Consider the following 15,724-nt stretch of genomic DNA (forward strand, 5'->3'; position numbering starts at 1 on the left):
ATGGCTCGCATTGTACCCACTGCTCCTTCTGCCAATGTCAACAGGATACTGCTCGCTGTAATAGCCTGTAATAGGAGACGCCCGTTCTTCTTCAGGAAAGGGCTGTTTTGGGCAGACACAAAGAGTGGGAAAGTGCTCCTGCTGCTGCACAGACGTCAATATCCCTTCCTCTGCAGATCACGACTTACCTGCTCACACAGGGACCGAAAGCCAAATTCATCCAGCCGGTCAAGCTCATAGGTTTCCCCCAGCAGCGGGTTGAATGGCTTTGCTGTGCGGTGGACAGTTGTTGAGTAGGAAGACACTGAAAACGCAGCAACGAAGCACATCTGCTCCGTGGAGCTCTCGCACTTGACAGCTTTGTCCAGAAGCTCGTGGTACTCCAGGTCCTCCGTGAGCCGCTGCAGCATGGAGAGCGGCTCGTTGAAGTTTACCTAGCAAGAGGGAGAGGAGCGAGGGTCAGTGCGCAGCAGGAGAGATGCCAAGCCAGGCGCTTACCCATCTGCCCGGTAGAGTCCCTGCCCCACCAGACCCAGGTGTCCCGTGCCCTGCCCTGCCAGCTGCTGGCATCTCATGCCTTTGTGCTCCGAGCGCCTCAGGAGCACAAGAGGAGCAGATGCACTCCAAGTGTCAGGGGTTCAGGGAGGACAGGAGCTTCGCCTAGCAGAAGCAGCAGCCTTTTAATCCTTCCTACTCTCCTCTCACCCATGCACCAGGCAGGAGCTACAGCAGATCTCCTTTAAAAGCCCACTGCAGGACTGTGCTGCCCCAGGAGCGGTGAAGAGACCTGTGGGCAGCTCACAGATCTGCCAAGACAGTACTCTGCATACGTTTTGCCTCTACAGTTTCATCTAAAAAACATCAACTAAAGACAAGAAACTCGTGCTCTGCCACGCTCCCTGAACCATACTGCGAGAGCCTGAAGGCTTTGAGCTGCCCAGCTGGGATGAGCTGGGAACAGCCGGAGCAGGGAGCTGGCAGCCCCATGAGCCAACCAGATAACATCCCCGGTCGGTCACGCGCGCGTGCACGCTTCACTTCAGACCTCCGGTGGGCACTGATGACTCCCAAAGCGAGTCTCAGCAGCAAGCCCAGCTCCCTCCTGGTGAGCACCCCGCAGGCCTTGAGCTAGGGGCGGCGTGGGGGGCAGAGAGGCTGCTTGCGGCGCTCCCGTTGCTGCTGGCACGCTCTCCCTCCGCTGGGAGTGGCGTCAGCATTTGTCCTTCCAGGGAGCCCTCCCGCCACGACTACTGATGCTGTTAGAAAGTATCCCCTTTCCAGGCAAGTGCAGGGCAAAGCCCTCTGTGCCGCTCCCCAGGCGCCCCCTCCATCGCCTCCCACCAAATAAGTCCTTTGCACGCAGTCTGGCACGTCAGCGCGTCGGGAGACCCTTGAAAACCCTGCCCAGAGCCACCGAGACCGGACCAGTGCTCCCTCTTGCACAACGCGTCTGCCTGGCTCGCAGGTGTGACACCCAGGGAGCCGCAGCACGACCGAGGAGCGGGAGCAGGGCTGAGCCCCAGGCACGTTCATCTGCCATCAAAGCCCTGCTTGGCATCGACTTCTGCGCCCTCGAACCTCGCCGGCCCCGCGGTGGCAGCCGAAGCAGTGCAGGCGTCTCACCTCGGGGCCGCAGTTGGGTAGTGTCGGGTCTAACCTTCTCTGACTGCTAAGTGCAAGCTTAGGGAAAATGAGATGTTTTCTGTCACATGAGCGGAAGGTTTCTGCCAGGAAACAATCTGAAATGAGCATTTTACATTCAGTTTGGAATGGCAAAACTATTTTAGCGCAAGCAGATGTTTGGAGGATTGGAGAACTGTTTTTCACAGAAGCCGAGTTACATATTGTATAGTAAGAAAAACAAAACCAGGGATCTTAGAGCATCCAAGAAAGAAAGAGTTATGTAAAAAGGGTAGCAGCACAGAGCAAATCACTACCAACATGAGATAACTCTCAAAAGAAACACAGGCAAAGCAGCCCATTCAAACAGGCAGCACAAGAACAAAGCCAGCAGCTGCGTCCTCTCCATCAGCTCTGCTCAATGACAAATCAAAGCCTTTCCACAAAGGAATAAAGATTAACCCAAGAAAACCACAAAATCCCCAAGCTATTACTCCATTTCAATGCTGCAGAGTTGCTCATTCACAATAAAAATTAACAGGTGTGCTAGCAGTTCACACACAGAAATTTCTCTACCCATCACATCCCTTGGGGAGAGGACGGTATCTCAGAAATGTCCCTTAAAGGCCAAGAATCAGGTGGAGCACCTGGAAGTAGAAACTCCCATCATCCCCCCATCAGCAATCCCAATCCACAGCATGCAAAAGAGCCTTGCCAACGTTTTGTACTATATATAATTAGCCAAGTTTCAAAACAGCCCTCCCCAAGCTGGCTGCTCTGCTTCCTTCTCATCTCTCCTTTGCTCCATTAACTGCAGCGTCAGCTTTAAAGACCTTATTAGACAGCTCCATTTCAATTCGCAGAGCTGCCAGTTTCTCCTGTGCTCCAAGCAAATGTACCAGGGAGAGAGAATTTAAACGGCCATTTAAAGCGTATTAAAGAGCCCCCCGTCACCTTTATCACAGGCTTATTGTTCTCAGAGTAAATCTCCCAAATAAACGCCATGCGAGGCTGAGCTAGCAGGGCACAAAGCACCTCTCTGCCCTCCAGTTTCAGATGGGAGGAAAAACTCATTCTGCACCTGGGGGGTTGAGGGCTACCTTTAATTCCCCACAGCAGAGGATATCAAGACAGAGGAGCTAGCAGCAAGCAGCTGGTGCTGGGCTAAGCAGTTTTTTTACAACACACAGCTCTGTTGCACAGTTCAGAGACAGCATGCTGGGAAACGCTGGATCCACTTGCCCCAAGGAGGGATGGAGTAATTACTTCCCCCGAGCTGACATCGGAAGCTGTTGTGGGAGGCAGAACATATTGTCCTTAGGTTTTTATTTTGCTTCAGCAACTCCTGGAATGATTTGATTGATAGGAAAGGTATGAAATTCCTCTCCTCAGGCACTGTAGCTGCTGTATTTCTGAGGAGGATACCAAGCCCTGAGCTCATTCCTGTACCCATCAAGCCTTTATCTGATACTGATATTGATGCAGAAATGCTAACAGACAGCACGGGGCTGAGTATCGCTGCTAGGCACAGCACAAGGAAGAGACAAACTCACAGCCCTGACTCGGAGGTTGTCAGGCACTGCCCTAAAAAGAGATGAAGTATAACCAGTTGAGCAGACAAGCTTCTGTAACACACCTTCTCCTCTTTATCCAGCAGAAAAAGGACCCCGACTTTGGCTACGTGGAATGGTTCAAACTTTCTGCGCTACTTCCACTCCAGCCAGTACCACAATAACCTAAATTCACTCCCAGCCATTTTACAGTTCTCCCAAGTTTGTCGGGACTTTACATTTTGCTGGGAAATGGATGATGTACAGCAGCATCCAGTCCTATCTATGCCGCTAACTGGGCTGGTCGAGACCCGCTGGTGAATCAGCAGCCGTTTTGCTCTGAAAAATTCTTTCTGCTGCGATTTTGGGGGAGATTGGGTGGGCTTTGGCATAGGCAGCACTTCATCGGGGTGGCGATGAGCTAGCATGACCCAGCTCAGTCTGCTACATGAGTGGTGGGATCCATCTGCCCTCGTGTAGGGGCCTGAAGTTAAATGGCTCCATCCGAGCCCGGTCTGCCGTACACGTGCCATTGCTGGGCAACCCCTTCCCAGGGAGCGCTGCTCGTTAGTTAGACCGTTGATGAGCCACGTGCCGAGGGCACCTGCAGCCTCCGAGCAGGACAGGGAGTTTGTCACCAGGCACAGGCTCAGACCCTGCCAGGATGCAGGTCTGGAGTTGCTCTGGGATTTCTCCTCCTCTTTTCTGAACTGAGGAGTGAAAAGGCTCCAAGCTCAATGGGAGTAAATGAGGCACAGCACAGTTTATCTGTGAGAATTAAATGCACTGCCCACTAATATTCTGTAGCAGCCTTTGTAAGGGGACTTGCTCCAGCGAGACCCCTGCCAGCAAACCCCCTCTTCTAAATATCTGCAGGAAGCCGGCACCCCAGGGAGAGAACCTAACAGCATACAGTGGGGGAAATCTTGCCTGTAAATTGTCCCTGTGGTGCCTCCTTCACTAAAAGGCTGCTCTTTGCAGGGAACATAAAGTTACCTTGGGTTGCCAGGATGACACCCGCACTCCCTCCATGGGCTTCCAGACCATCTGCCCAGGGAGACCATAGTCTCCTCAGGCAATGCAATTGCTTGCAAGATATCTGTGGCCCCCGCAAGAAAGTAGCTTGGCTCACACCACTAACTGGGCACTTACTTATCTAGAAAGGTCTCTGCTAAATGGGCAAAGCTCTGTGAGAAGGAGCCTCAAAACACATAGCTGCAATACACTTGCCCCTGTGCAGGCAAACAAGAGAGCGTTCATCTTACTGAAGTAAGACACTCCATGCCCTGACTGTGCAAATTCAAATCATGGCACAGGAGACATGAGAAAAGCAGCATTACTGAGAGCTCCAGGATCCAGCCAGCTCCTGCTTTTACCAGGACAGGGATGGGGATCCTGGCTATGCCAAAGGAGACCAGACCAGATCACAGCATGATTTTCTCAGGGATGCCACCTTCCCACACTCTGCTTAGTGGGGACTCACAACAAGGAAACTGTGATCTCCAACAAGATCTCTTGGTTTTAGGCCCTCGGCGCAATGCATGAGTCCATAGCGATTCAAAGTATCCTGATTTTCCCCTTGCCTTTGCACCAGTTTGATTTGCAGAGGACATTTGGGCGATGCCCCTCTCTGCTCCAGCTTGCCTTGGGCACTCAAGGCAGCAGATGCGTGTGAGCAAGCTGCCAGGGATGCAGGTGCTCCAGGGCTGTCCACATCCGGCGCGTGGGCCAGAGAAGGGAACAGTCTGCAAGAACTGCTTCAAATGGTCCCCAACCTAACAGCCGCGATGCAAGAGCTGGTTACCACAAAGCAATTAGCAATACAGATTTATGGTGCTGCATTCATCAGTCAGTCCCAGACACCCAGAGCTCAGCCTCTGTGGGCTGGTAGTCCGCAGAGGGGAGGGAAGGATGCAAACAGCCTTCCTCCGGTCGGGCAGGCTTTGCTCCTCCTCGCTGTGCTGGCTCTGCCTGACGAGACCACCCGCATTCAGCAGTAGGTGCAATTTTTCATGGGCCAAATAAATTGCAGGGGAAAAATGTACAACTCAGTCAGACCCAGAAGAGCTGAGCAGCGAGGACACATGGGGCTGGGAGGGAGAGGAGTGAAACAGCTTTGACGGCATTTGCCAGCACAGGGGGACAGGGCAGGCACAGGACTGCCAATGTGGCACAGCAGCTCTGCGCTCAGCTCAAACAAGGATCCCGCAGTGGCCACAGTCCCGAGGGGCTCCGCTCTGAGATGGGGGATGTTAGAAGAAGGAGCAAGATGTCCAGGTCAGTCCCTGGGAACAGTCCTTCCCCGAATGTGCCAGCCATCTCCTTGATGGACAGCACTCGAGCTGCACTTACCTTCACAGCTGTACGTGCTGCATGCACATACAAAGGTACGTAAGGGGGCCCCGACACACCCAACAACTGCGAGACCAAGCTCTGTAGCCTGACAGCTCCAAAACGGACCAGCCAGCCATGGCCAGAGAAAGCAAGTCACAGTAGCTGCATCCTGACCATCAACCCAGAGGGAGTCGGTGACATGCTCTCTGTCCTGCCCAGGGCCTTCTGTGCTACCACAGCACCCAGCTCATCAATAAACTAATTTAGGAGCAGCTCTCCAGCAGAAGCCACCAGCCAAGAAGGACTTCCCCAAACTTTGCTTCTTTCAGACCTCAGGCACCAGCTGCCTGCAAATGCCTCCTCAAGGTTTGTTTCTTCTGCGCGCCCTCCCCTCGCACAAATGCCACCCGAATCTTGAAAGAATTAAAAGACTATCTCCCCTGCACCCTCTATATGTGCTGGTGCTGTTCTCTCTCCTGTGCATGACTCTGCGGGCCTGCAGGCACCACCCACCCAGTCTAACCACCACAAACCAGAGTCAGGCAAAAAAAGCCTTTGATATTTAAGCACTTTCTAAGAGTCGCTCAGATATCAGTCGAACAGTGTGGTGCTCTACGCACAAAGCCTGGCCTCTGAAGGACAGGGCAGCTGGCCTCACTCTTCTTTGCTTTTGGCTGATACCTGCAGACACTGCACGTATGCAGCTCCCCCGGCTGCTAGCAGGACTGGCCATGGTCCACAATCCCTGACCTGAGGAGACAAAATCCAGATCCCGTGTGTGGCGAAGAGCCGTGCCCGAACCGAGACCTCAGTTCAACGCTCGCACCGCGGCACTACCCTTTCCAAGGGCCCTCAGCACCATTAGCTGCCCGGCTGGCACCAGGCCGGTGAGGCAGCTGTGACACACTCACTTACAGGCATGGGGATCTTGGACAGCTCTTTGCCAATGCAGTTTTTCATGATGCTCCAGAGGTTAAGGCTGTAGTTGGGTTTGTCGGGGATGCGGGTCCTTCTCCTTTTCTTCTGTAGGAGATCTTTGCAAGTTGATTCATTGTAGCTGGTTTGGTTGGAGCTGTCAAACACCTGTGAAAGCATCAAAAGAAAGGCAGGTTTAAGCCAGACTGTCCCAGCAGACCCAGGCGGAAACTGCCACCTCCTGAGATTCCAGCTCCTGGATGCTGCTTTCTCTCCACTCAGGGCACGTCGGCTTTGCTCAGCAGAGGTCAAGTACACTGTGTCAAAAAAGCAACGGGGTAACTGTCCCCCTTGCTTGGTCCTGCTACCCCCAGGAGGATGTCTGAGCTGTTGTATAAGTTCACTGACATCTCTTCCACCACAGCTCATGCAGCAACCAACTCTGCTCCCACCCTCGAGGCCAGGCAGGGAACCACATGGAGAGTCCCACAACCAACCTCCTCTCCTGCTCATCTCCCCTCATGCCATTGCGCTGGGCCCATCCCTCCCTCCCTGCGCGACAGACTCACACTGTCCTCCAGGTTCCAGTCCTCGGGGTGACCCTCGCTGGCCCCGCTCAGGTTACTTCCAGAACGCCTGCAGGGAAGAAAATGCCAACCGATAAACGTGAGGAAGGCGGACAAGAGTGGTGTGCGGTGCCGCACAGCCACCACCACCCAGGATGTCTCCCTGCCCCACCTCTGGGGGCTGCTGGGATGGTGACAGGGTGACGGAGGCTGTGCCACGGGCATGACGAGGGGATGCTCAGCACGCAGTGAGCCAGACAAGTGGCCTGGGGTGGGGGGGATCATACCTGTGGTGCTTGGGGTCTGCGGTTACAGTGATAAAAGCTGGTGCATCCTCCATGGCATCAAAATACTCCGTCTCCTCATCTTCATCACTAGCTTCCCCTTTTGCGGACTGCACACTCCCTGTTGGCACAAAGGGTCCGAGCTGCTCAGCTCGCTGCTACCTCTTCGGCAGGAGATCCGTGCATCCCACCAGCACGCACCGCTGCTGCCACTCCCCCAGGCCCACCCTCCTTCTGCTGTGTGTCCCCCTCGACTGCTGGCTCACTTCACAGCCTCGTCCCTCTCTTCTCCATCTTGCTCCACACCGCTGAGAGGCCACTGGGCTGATTGCAAACTCCCAAAAGCAAGAATGTGCCTGGGCAGCCTGAGTCCTACTCTCTAATCCAGGAACACACGGCTCCTCTGCCGTGCTTGGAAGCACCTCCAAAATGCTCTCAGCCTGACTGAGCCAGACACATGCACATGACACGCACATGACACACACATCCCATCGCGTCTCATACAGCTCCCATCCCAGCACCGGCACGTCTGCCTGGAAATCCGGACAGGATTAAAAGAAAAACAAGTCAAATGTTTGAGGTGTTGCCCAGTGATACTTCCTGCCCTTCAGGCTTCCCAGCCATGCACTCGTAAACATTTCTCTTCCCTATGTGGGAGAGAGCGCTGCAAAGACGGGAACGGTCTGCAGCCTGGTCTGCTCTCGTGGCCACGGCAGAAAAGCCGCCCTCCTGCATGCAGTCACCATCCCACGCCTCCCGCCACAGCTGCAGCCTTCTTGGTGCTCCTTCTCCTCTCTGCAGACCCCAATGGGACCGAGCGCTTCCCCTCGACTGTCACCGCCACCCCATGCACACGGTCACCCCGCGGACGTTAAACCCAGCCATTTTGGAGGCACAGGGTGCCGGCTCCTGACCTGCCTGCTCTGCTGCTGCCCTCGTCCTCCCCAAGCACAGCTCCACCTCGGGCACCTGCCTGGCTGCTCTCCCTCAAAACCACAATTCGAGCAGCCTCTCCGTGCAACCAAGCAGCCAGGACCATGCAGGGCCTGAGGGAGAGCTGACAGCCCCTGAAGTACCTCATTCTCCAAGCAACCGGCAGCCACAGCTCTGCATGGCAGTGCCCACTGCTGCTCTTGCCTGCAGTCGCCTGCCCTGCTTGGCTCCCCCTGCCTGTCACCTCGACTTGGGTTCACGTGACAATGCGAAGTCTGAAGATGGACAACGTCCTTCTCCATCAGGGAGCTCAGGGACATCGGTCCTGCTCGGGGCTGCCGGCTGGTGCTGCTGCACCAGCAAGGAGGGACGCCGCCACAGCCGGGCCAAGCTGGGGCAGCCCAGGAGTGCAGGCAAATAGAGAAAGCGGGACGCCCTGGCCTGCAGGCTCTGGCCATCTCACTGCAATGTCCTGTACTACTGAGTCGTTTGCTCGTCTTCCCAGCACAGAAAGGTCACCTCCTTCCTGGCATCATTGCTACGTTCTTCTTGCTTGAGGGTGAACCGCCAGAAGAGCAAGGTCACCTCTCACGATGGGGTCTACGGTCAGGTCGGACTGGATTTATGCCGTTGTCTAAACTGATTTAGCCTCTGCCCACCCCAGCTGTGCTGTACGGCACGTTGGGAGGCATCAGGAATGAGGGCAACGCAAGGCACCACTGTCAAACCTTCCAACAAAACCTTCCTATTTTCTCCCTTAGTCCAAGTTCTTTAAAAATACAGCAGGGCTCTATTTGCAGTTTTTGTTTACCAGACTATAACTACCGCCTTCCACACAGGAGGAGAGGATTTGGCACTAATATCAGAAGCCATTAGATTTTATTGCCCACTTAGTCCTGTGAATAGCAAATGAGCTCTGACTGCCGCCTTCCCGTGCAGCAGCGCAATCAGCAGCATGAGGGACCCATCGGTCGCCTCCGAGCGATAAACCTGGCGTCCAGGAGCCAGAGACGCACCGACGAGTCAGGGTTAAGGCCACTCAAGCAAACCAAGGGCGAGCTGCGTTAGCACCTCTTCAAAGGGCACCGCTGCCTTTCAACCAGGTTTTACTTAAGAAAAAAAAATCATGGGCATACAGGGCTTGTGCATCCTTCTCATCCCAGCTGCTGCCCATAACACAAGCAACCCGCTGGCAGCAATGGGGTGGAAAACCCATTTTTCCCCTTCCGGGGGGGGAAGCCCTCTGACTTTTCCCCAGGGCTCTACCCTGCAGCCGTGCCCATCACTGACTGCTGAGCGCAGGGCAGTCGCCCAAAGCACCCAGTGCTCCCACGCCGGCTCCTGTCCCAGCGGTACTCACCTTTGGCAGTGTTGGTGATGCTCGCACCGCCCGCGGACAGGCCGGGGGCTCCTCGGCAGGCTCGCTCCAAGCTGTTGTGCTGCTTGGCTAGCTGCTCGATGGTCTCCTCCAGGCGGATCCTCTGCTCTCGCTCATACTGGAGCACCCGCTGCCATTTTCGACTGTGAGTTTCAGCTAAGTCCAGGAAATCACGGCAAGCCTGGAGGAGAGGCAGGAACAGGTCAGGAGCCAGCAGCAATCACCCTTGCAACCCAGGAGCTCATCACAGAGCCAGGACTGGCATGTTTTAACTCCCAAGCTGGCTCCCCGCTACTCCACCTCCTCCTACGCTGGTATTGCTGTTTTAAGAAGTGCAGCCCCAGAGCTCTGCATGATCCCCATGTCCCTGGGGCTAAGAACAGCAGAACTCAAATCGTCCGAAACTTTTTCATCGCAACGCCGCAACCCTTGGGTCCGTGAAGCTGTCGCTCTGATGTGATGCCCCATCTCCCACAGGAGCCCGACAGCCCACCAAGCAGGTTCAGCACAACCCCTGTTTCCCATTCGTGTCCCCCTCCCCACCGCCAGCTCTAATAGCAGCCCCCATCCCAGGCAGCCCAGACTAGGCTTTCACAAACTTTAGCCAACCGTTATCCAAGACAAGCAGCCTGGGAACCCGAGCAGCAGGCCCAGGAGACGCAGAGAGGCCGGACAGGATGACAGGACCCCAGGTGACACATGGACATAGTCGTGGAAGCTCAGCTGGTGAGCTGGAGAGCCCTTTCCTCCAAGGAAACAGAGTGGAAGGGCTGCCCAGGTGCTCCACAGAGCTTCCTGCACAGCCCAGGAGAGGGTGAAGGGCTAGGCCTGCCCCCTGCAATGCCTCTGTGACAGCCGAAAGCCCTAGTCTTTCTGCGCTGTGCCCTTTTCAGGAGAATGGGACAAACCGGACAGGGACGCACACACACACACACACACACACACGCACGCGTGCTCAGCACAGCAAGAGATGGAGGGCTCAAATGTTCATGGGGTCTTGTGGCACCCACAGGTCCTGGCCCTGTGCCACCAGGAAGGGGACAGCAGAGATGCTAGGACTGAGGCTCCTGAGGTTGCACAGGAGAACTCCTTTGTGGCCTTAATCCTTTACCGCATCAACTTGATGCAGGTCTGCACAGCATCCAAAAACCCATAAATATGCTGCAACAAGGCACTGCCAGGCTTCCTAAAAACTCCAGCAGGGGCATCAGTCCCAGCTCAGAGTGACCAGAAGTGATTTCCTCCCAGAGGCAGCCTGGAGGTGCATGGGAGACTCAAGACTGCTCTCTGCCTCATCCCCTGCAGGAAAGAGGCTCCGTTTAAAGTCAGCCCCACTGCTTCTTTGCTGACAGTCCCCAGAGCATGGCCAGGACAGAGCAAACCACACAGTGCATGTGGCCATGTGACTGCGTGTCCTCCCCAGGTGCACTGGATGCGGCTCTGCACGCATGACGGGCTATTTCTGGGCGCAGGACATCCGTTCGCTGTCAGCTCCAAGAATCTGCATTTCTATTGTCTGACAAGAGGGAGAGACTTAAGAGCTCTATTTTTAGATTATTTTTACGTCCTACTGAAACATCGAGTCTCCTCGGCTTCACGGCTCCCTTTGCGACTGACCACATGTGAAGTTAAACGTGTGCACAGATGTGGGACTGCACTTCCTCTTCTCTCCCCTAAACCTGTGCAAGGCCAGCTGGGACTAAATTTATTATGTTTAAAAATGGGAAAATGTGATTTTTACAAAAATTTTACAGAAGTCTGGAAGCAGACTGGCATCTCGCAGGCAAAATAACTGTGTTTCTGTATGGGAGATGATGTTCGGCTAGCTCCATCACATTACCATGCAAAGTAAAGAACATAACATACTTCTCAATATAAATGCTGGCCCAAGCAATTGAAAGCAATTCAAACGACTAAAAAGGGAGCAAATTTTGCATATCTAACAGACTTCTAACCATCAATAGGACCCAGTTATTTTCTGTTTTTCAATCTACTTGGATTTCACATGAGATTCATTCAGTTCTTTGCACTTTACTCAAAATCTGGACTGGCAGATTTCACCTGAATATCTAGTTAGTGCTGCTCTCCATGCAAGCACCACGTTCTGGGCTTCAGCTTCCCTAAAGTGATATTACCAGGATTTGACCAAAAAAGATCTGATTCATTAGTTTCTCATGAAACCTTTCCTTTGGATAGCAGCAGAATAGGAGTCCAATCCATCTTAAGAAATTCTTCCTTTAAAAACATCAGGAGAGAGTCACCAAGAAAGCGATAAGGAGCTACAGGTTTTCTTGTTTTAGATGAAGCAGCACAAAACAGAGGGGATTAATACCCCAACACATGAAATATGGGAAAATATGCTGGGATGAGTGTGCACATCTTTGATTGCATCCTGAGCACTGCAAGGTCCCTCGTGAAGCCACTTCCCAGTTTCACGTAAACGAACTCGCCACTCCAGGGGAAGAGGCAGAGACAAAACCTAGATCACAGAAATGAAGGACAAATGCGACAAGAGCTTAGAGCTGCTGTTGTGGTCATTACCTACACACTCTGTTCCCATCTGCCTATTGGAAAAAATCACTGTAGCTCATCATATTTGTAAGGATTTTTTACTTCCTACTCACCTCTGCAGTCTCCTGCTTCCTCATATTTGCATCAAAGACTTTTGGAGAAGGACCTGACCCTACACAGACTTAAACATACTTAATGCCACCCCGACTGCAATCTCTGGACTGCTCTCACTCTGCAGAGCTAAGTCTACCAGCAGGTTTCTGTAGGATCAGTCTGAGCATCACGCTGGCCAGGGTGAAGTTAAATTTACAGGCTGCACGTTCTTGCAAACCCGCTCCTCTTACAAGCGTGGACTGGTATACTTAAGCATCCCCAGGGTGAGCGACAGTATACATCATTATTCAGCATCATTAAGGCTCTCTAACGAGATGCAATCGCATGCAGTTTTGCCAGGCAGAAATAACTCAGCCAAAAAACATTTGCAAGCTCTGAACATGGGTTTGTCCTACGGCCTTCGCTTCTCGGCCTCTGCATTTTCATTTGCGGCCATCAGTGATGCTAGGAAGCAACTCAGAAATGCTGCCAAGGCTATAAAAAGATAAGTACCTACCCCATCTCAATAAATATGCCCCTGCTAGCACCATGTCAAAATGCTGATAATGCTGTATCACCCATGAGGAGAGAGGGTGGAAATTGCTGCCTCCGGGTGCAGGGCTGAGAGGGACGAGAAGTTTTAGTGGCAGTGACCAGTCGATCAGCTCAGCTGCTCGTGAATGAGGATGGAGCACCTCAATGCCCTGCTCCTTCCCCACACCAAGGGCCAGGCTCAGCTCCGGGCTGGGGTGTATGGACCCTCGCCACCCCACTTTCCACTGGAGGCAGGCAGGGAAGCACGGGGCATCCCGTCGGGTCTGCCGGTCCTGTCCCCAATCCCGTAGCCGTATTCCCATCCTCACTCTCCTGATGTCCTCCAGCCCCTCAACCAGATGGGGACCATCCAGGTCCTCCTCACATGACTGCAGACCTCGTGGAGCTGCAGGAAGGGCATGGGAAGGAGATGCTCCCGGGAGAGCACGGTGCCAAAGCACATGGCCAAGGGTTGCCAAAGCTCTCCTTGCTCCTGAGGGAAGGATAAGAGACTGGAATGCAGATTTCTAGGGTGCTTCACAAAGCACCACATTTTCATCTCATTTTCCAGTAGCAGCTCAGCTCCTCTCCTGCATCCAGAAAAATCACGTTTGCTAGTTAGCCAGCAGCCACAGAGCATGCAGCAAAGGCACACGCGGCAGATGCTGCATTCCCCAGCCTCGAGCTGAGGTCTCTTTCCACGAAAAAGTCTTTCTTCACCCTTGCACCTTTCCAAAGACTGCCATCACTAGCTAAAACTAAACTGTAGTCCGAGCTGGCATGCTAACTTCTTTTATCATGCTGATGTATTGCGATAAGAGGATAATACTACATTGGCAAGTAATCAGATAGTGGCCTTGACCTTCTCAGCCAGGGAAAGTTCATTATCTGCACTGAAGGGCCTGTCTCTGCAGTCAGAGCACACACTGCTTGCACAGAAATACCCACTTCAGGGCCACTCCCTGGAACATAATATGGAAATTGCCAGCTGCCCCCAGCTCAGGGGGTTGAATGCTTTCAAATGATGCACTAGAACATCACCTGTAATTATCCTGCTGCAATTAAATGCAGTTTTTAAGATTGTTATGGGAAATGGAACGTTTCTGGTATAAGGGTAAATTACAGAAAAAGGAAGTGATTACAGATGAGCTACGCAAAGGCAGACTTTCCAAGCGCTCCATGAGGGAGCTGGAAGCCCAAATGAAGTGGAGGAGAAATCTCAGGATCAGTCAATGTCCTAAATAAGAATTGTAACAGATAAAACCTTGGGTCCTCCTGTCCCAAGGCTCCAGAGAGTTTCGCTGAGGATCCACACTACTCCTGTTACAGAAGGGATATCTGCAGAGTGACTCCATCCGTATCTATGTCAGAAAATCCATGTCACTGAGAAGCGGCCATCAGTGCTGCACACACTCTCCCTCACCTCTCCACCAAGCCAGGCCTGAGTGTAGCCAGGTCTGGAGGTTTCAGGAAGGTCCCAGACAGTCCTCATGCTGCCAAATCTGCCACCACGGCTTTCCGGGGTGCACAAGAAGCCACATAGGAGGCTGTGGGACCTCCCTGTGGCCTGAGCAGCAGCCTCACCTGAGCACCAGGTCGGGATGACATGCCTTGCAGCATCCCACAACTTGTGGCCGTGTGGATCTATGGGATGAGAGGCCACAGGGAGGAGAGGGAAGATTTGGGGTAGGGGGAAATGCCCAAGCCTGCCACTGGCCTCCCCAGGACCCTCCCTGTGGGGCCATGAGGCCGGAGCTGTGAACAAGGCCATGCCTGGGAGCAGACAGAAAAAGGGCTCTGTTTCCTTTGCACATCCCAAGTGCTGTTCACCTGCACAGGGGTTTTTGCTTCTCTGCCCAGCCCTGGTCCCTGCAAGAAGCTCGCCCCAACACTGCTCAGCCTGACCAGGAAGGCTGCGCTGAGCCCAGCCCAAGGACCCTCCTGCCTCAGCAAAGGGTAACCAGAGCCGTCCCATCCTGAGAGCCACCAGAATTACCATCCTCGATATCTAATGAAGCATACAGATGCACCAACCCTGCCAAGAGCAGCTGCCCACGAGGTTCAGGGCTTGGGGGCTTCATGTCCTACGAGCTGAGCCCAACACGTCCAAAGAGCAGCTTCACTCACGGCCAAGGTCTCCTCTTAACCTGCTGCTGTCCCCAGCCCACCGCGTCCCGCAGGCCCTCACCGGCCAAAGGCAACAAGGCCACAGTGCCGCTGGTGGATCCTCCCTAGAACAGCAGTCTCCTGCCTTCCCCAACCAGCCGGTACAACTGTGTGCAATTAATGTTGCTCCTGTCTGGCCCGTCTGAGTTTTTAAGCAAATGCCCACCACCTGCTCCAAGGGTGGGTGCTGCTTCTAAGAGTGGAGGATAATTCAGCTTATTAGAGCACTTTGGGTCCTCAGGAACCATGTGGAGATGGAGTATGGAGGATGTCAGACTCCCTTCTCCTGCTCAGGACACAGCAGTTATTATCAAGCTGTATTTTTCTCACAGCCCCTGCCATTGCAAAAAATGTTGTTTTGATATATTTCTCTCTCTCATGTTATTTGCTTCAAACACAAAATATTCATAAACTGCATTAGCACCGTGGGAGAAGGAAAGGATAGCTGCTGGCAAGCGTCCTGTGAGAGCTGCCGCGTGGGGTGTCCCTAAGCTGGGAAAAGCACAAGCCTACAAGATATCTATTTCAGGAGATCTGCGACACCAGCCCTCTCCCGGCAACACTCCTTGATGGAAACTGGAGGCTGAAGCATTGCAAATGACTCCTTTCCAGCTCCAAAATGCAGGGAAACAGGATTAGAAATCACAGCCTGGCAAGACAGCCCACGGGTAGGCTCTAACCCAGCGAGGTGACGGCAGCAAGCAGCCTTCTTGCCCCACGGGAGGCTGAGGGTGCAGAACCAGTTCAGAAGTTTGTCAGGAAACAGCAGGGTTGGAGCCAAGTCTGCCCTTCCAGCGGGGCTCCAGAATGGATGTGCAACCAACCCAGCCAAGGTTTGAA

The 15,724-nt window shown here is 53.6% G+C and overlaps 1 protein-coding gene across 2 annotated transcripts in view; it reads right to left on the reverse strand.

The window, feature by feature from the left end:
• The window catches only part of OSBP2 (oxysterol binding protein 2), a 162,347-nt gene that overhangs the window by 14,260 nt on the left and 132,363 nt on the right, over nt 1–15,724 (reverse strand). For both annotated transcript variants that reach the window (XM_064522377.1, XM_064522376.1), the window contains 5 exons: nt 9,563–9,761; nt 7,273–7,390; nt 6,989–7,055; nt 6,420–6,587; nt 189–434 (listed from right to left, as the gene is read on the reverse strand). In XM_064522377.1, the coding sequence (XP_064378447.1) occupies nt 189–434; nt 6,420–6,587; nt 6,989–7,055; nt 7,273–7,390; nt 9,563–9,761 (798 nt within the window). The remainder of the gene's footprint in view (nt 1–188; nt 435–6,419; nt 6,588–6,988; nt 7,056–7,272; nt 7,391–9,562; nt 9,762–15,724) is intronic.

This window comes from Dromaius novaehollandiae, chromosome 17 (assembly GCF_036370855.1).
Source record: "Dromaius novaehollandiae isolate bDroNov1 chromosome 17, bDroNov1.hap1, whole genome shotgun sequence".
NCBI lineage: Eukaryota > Metazoa > Chordata > Aves > Casuariiformes > Dromaiidae > Dromaius > Dromaius novaehollandiae.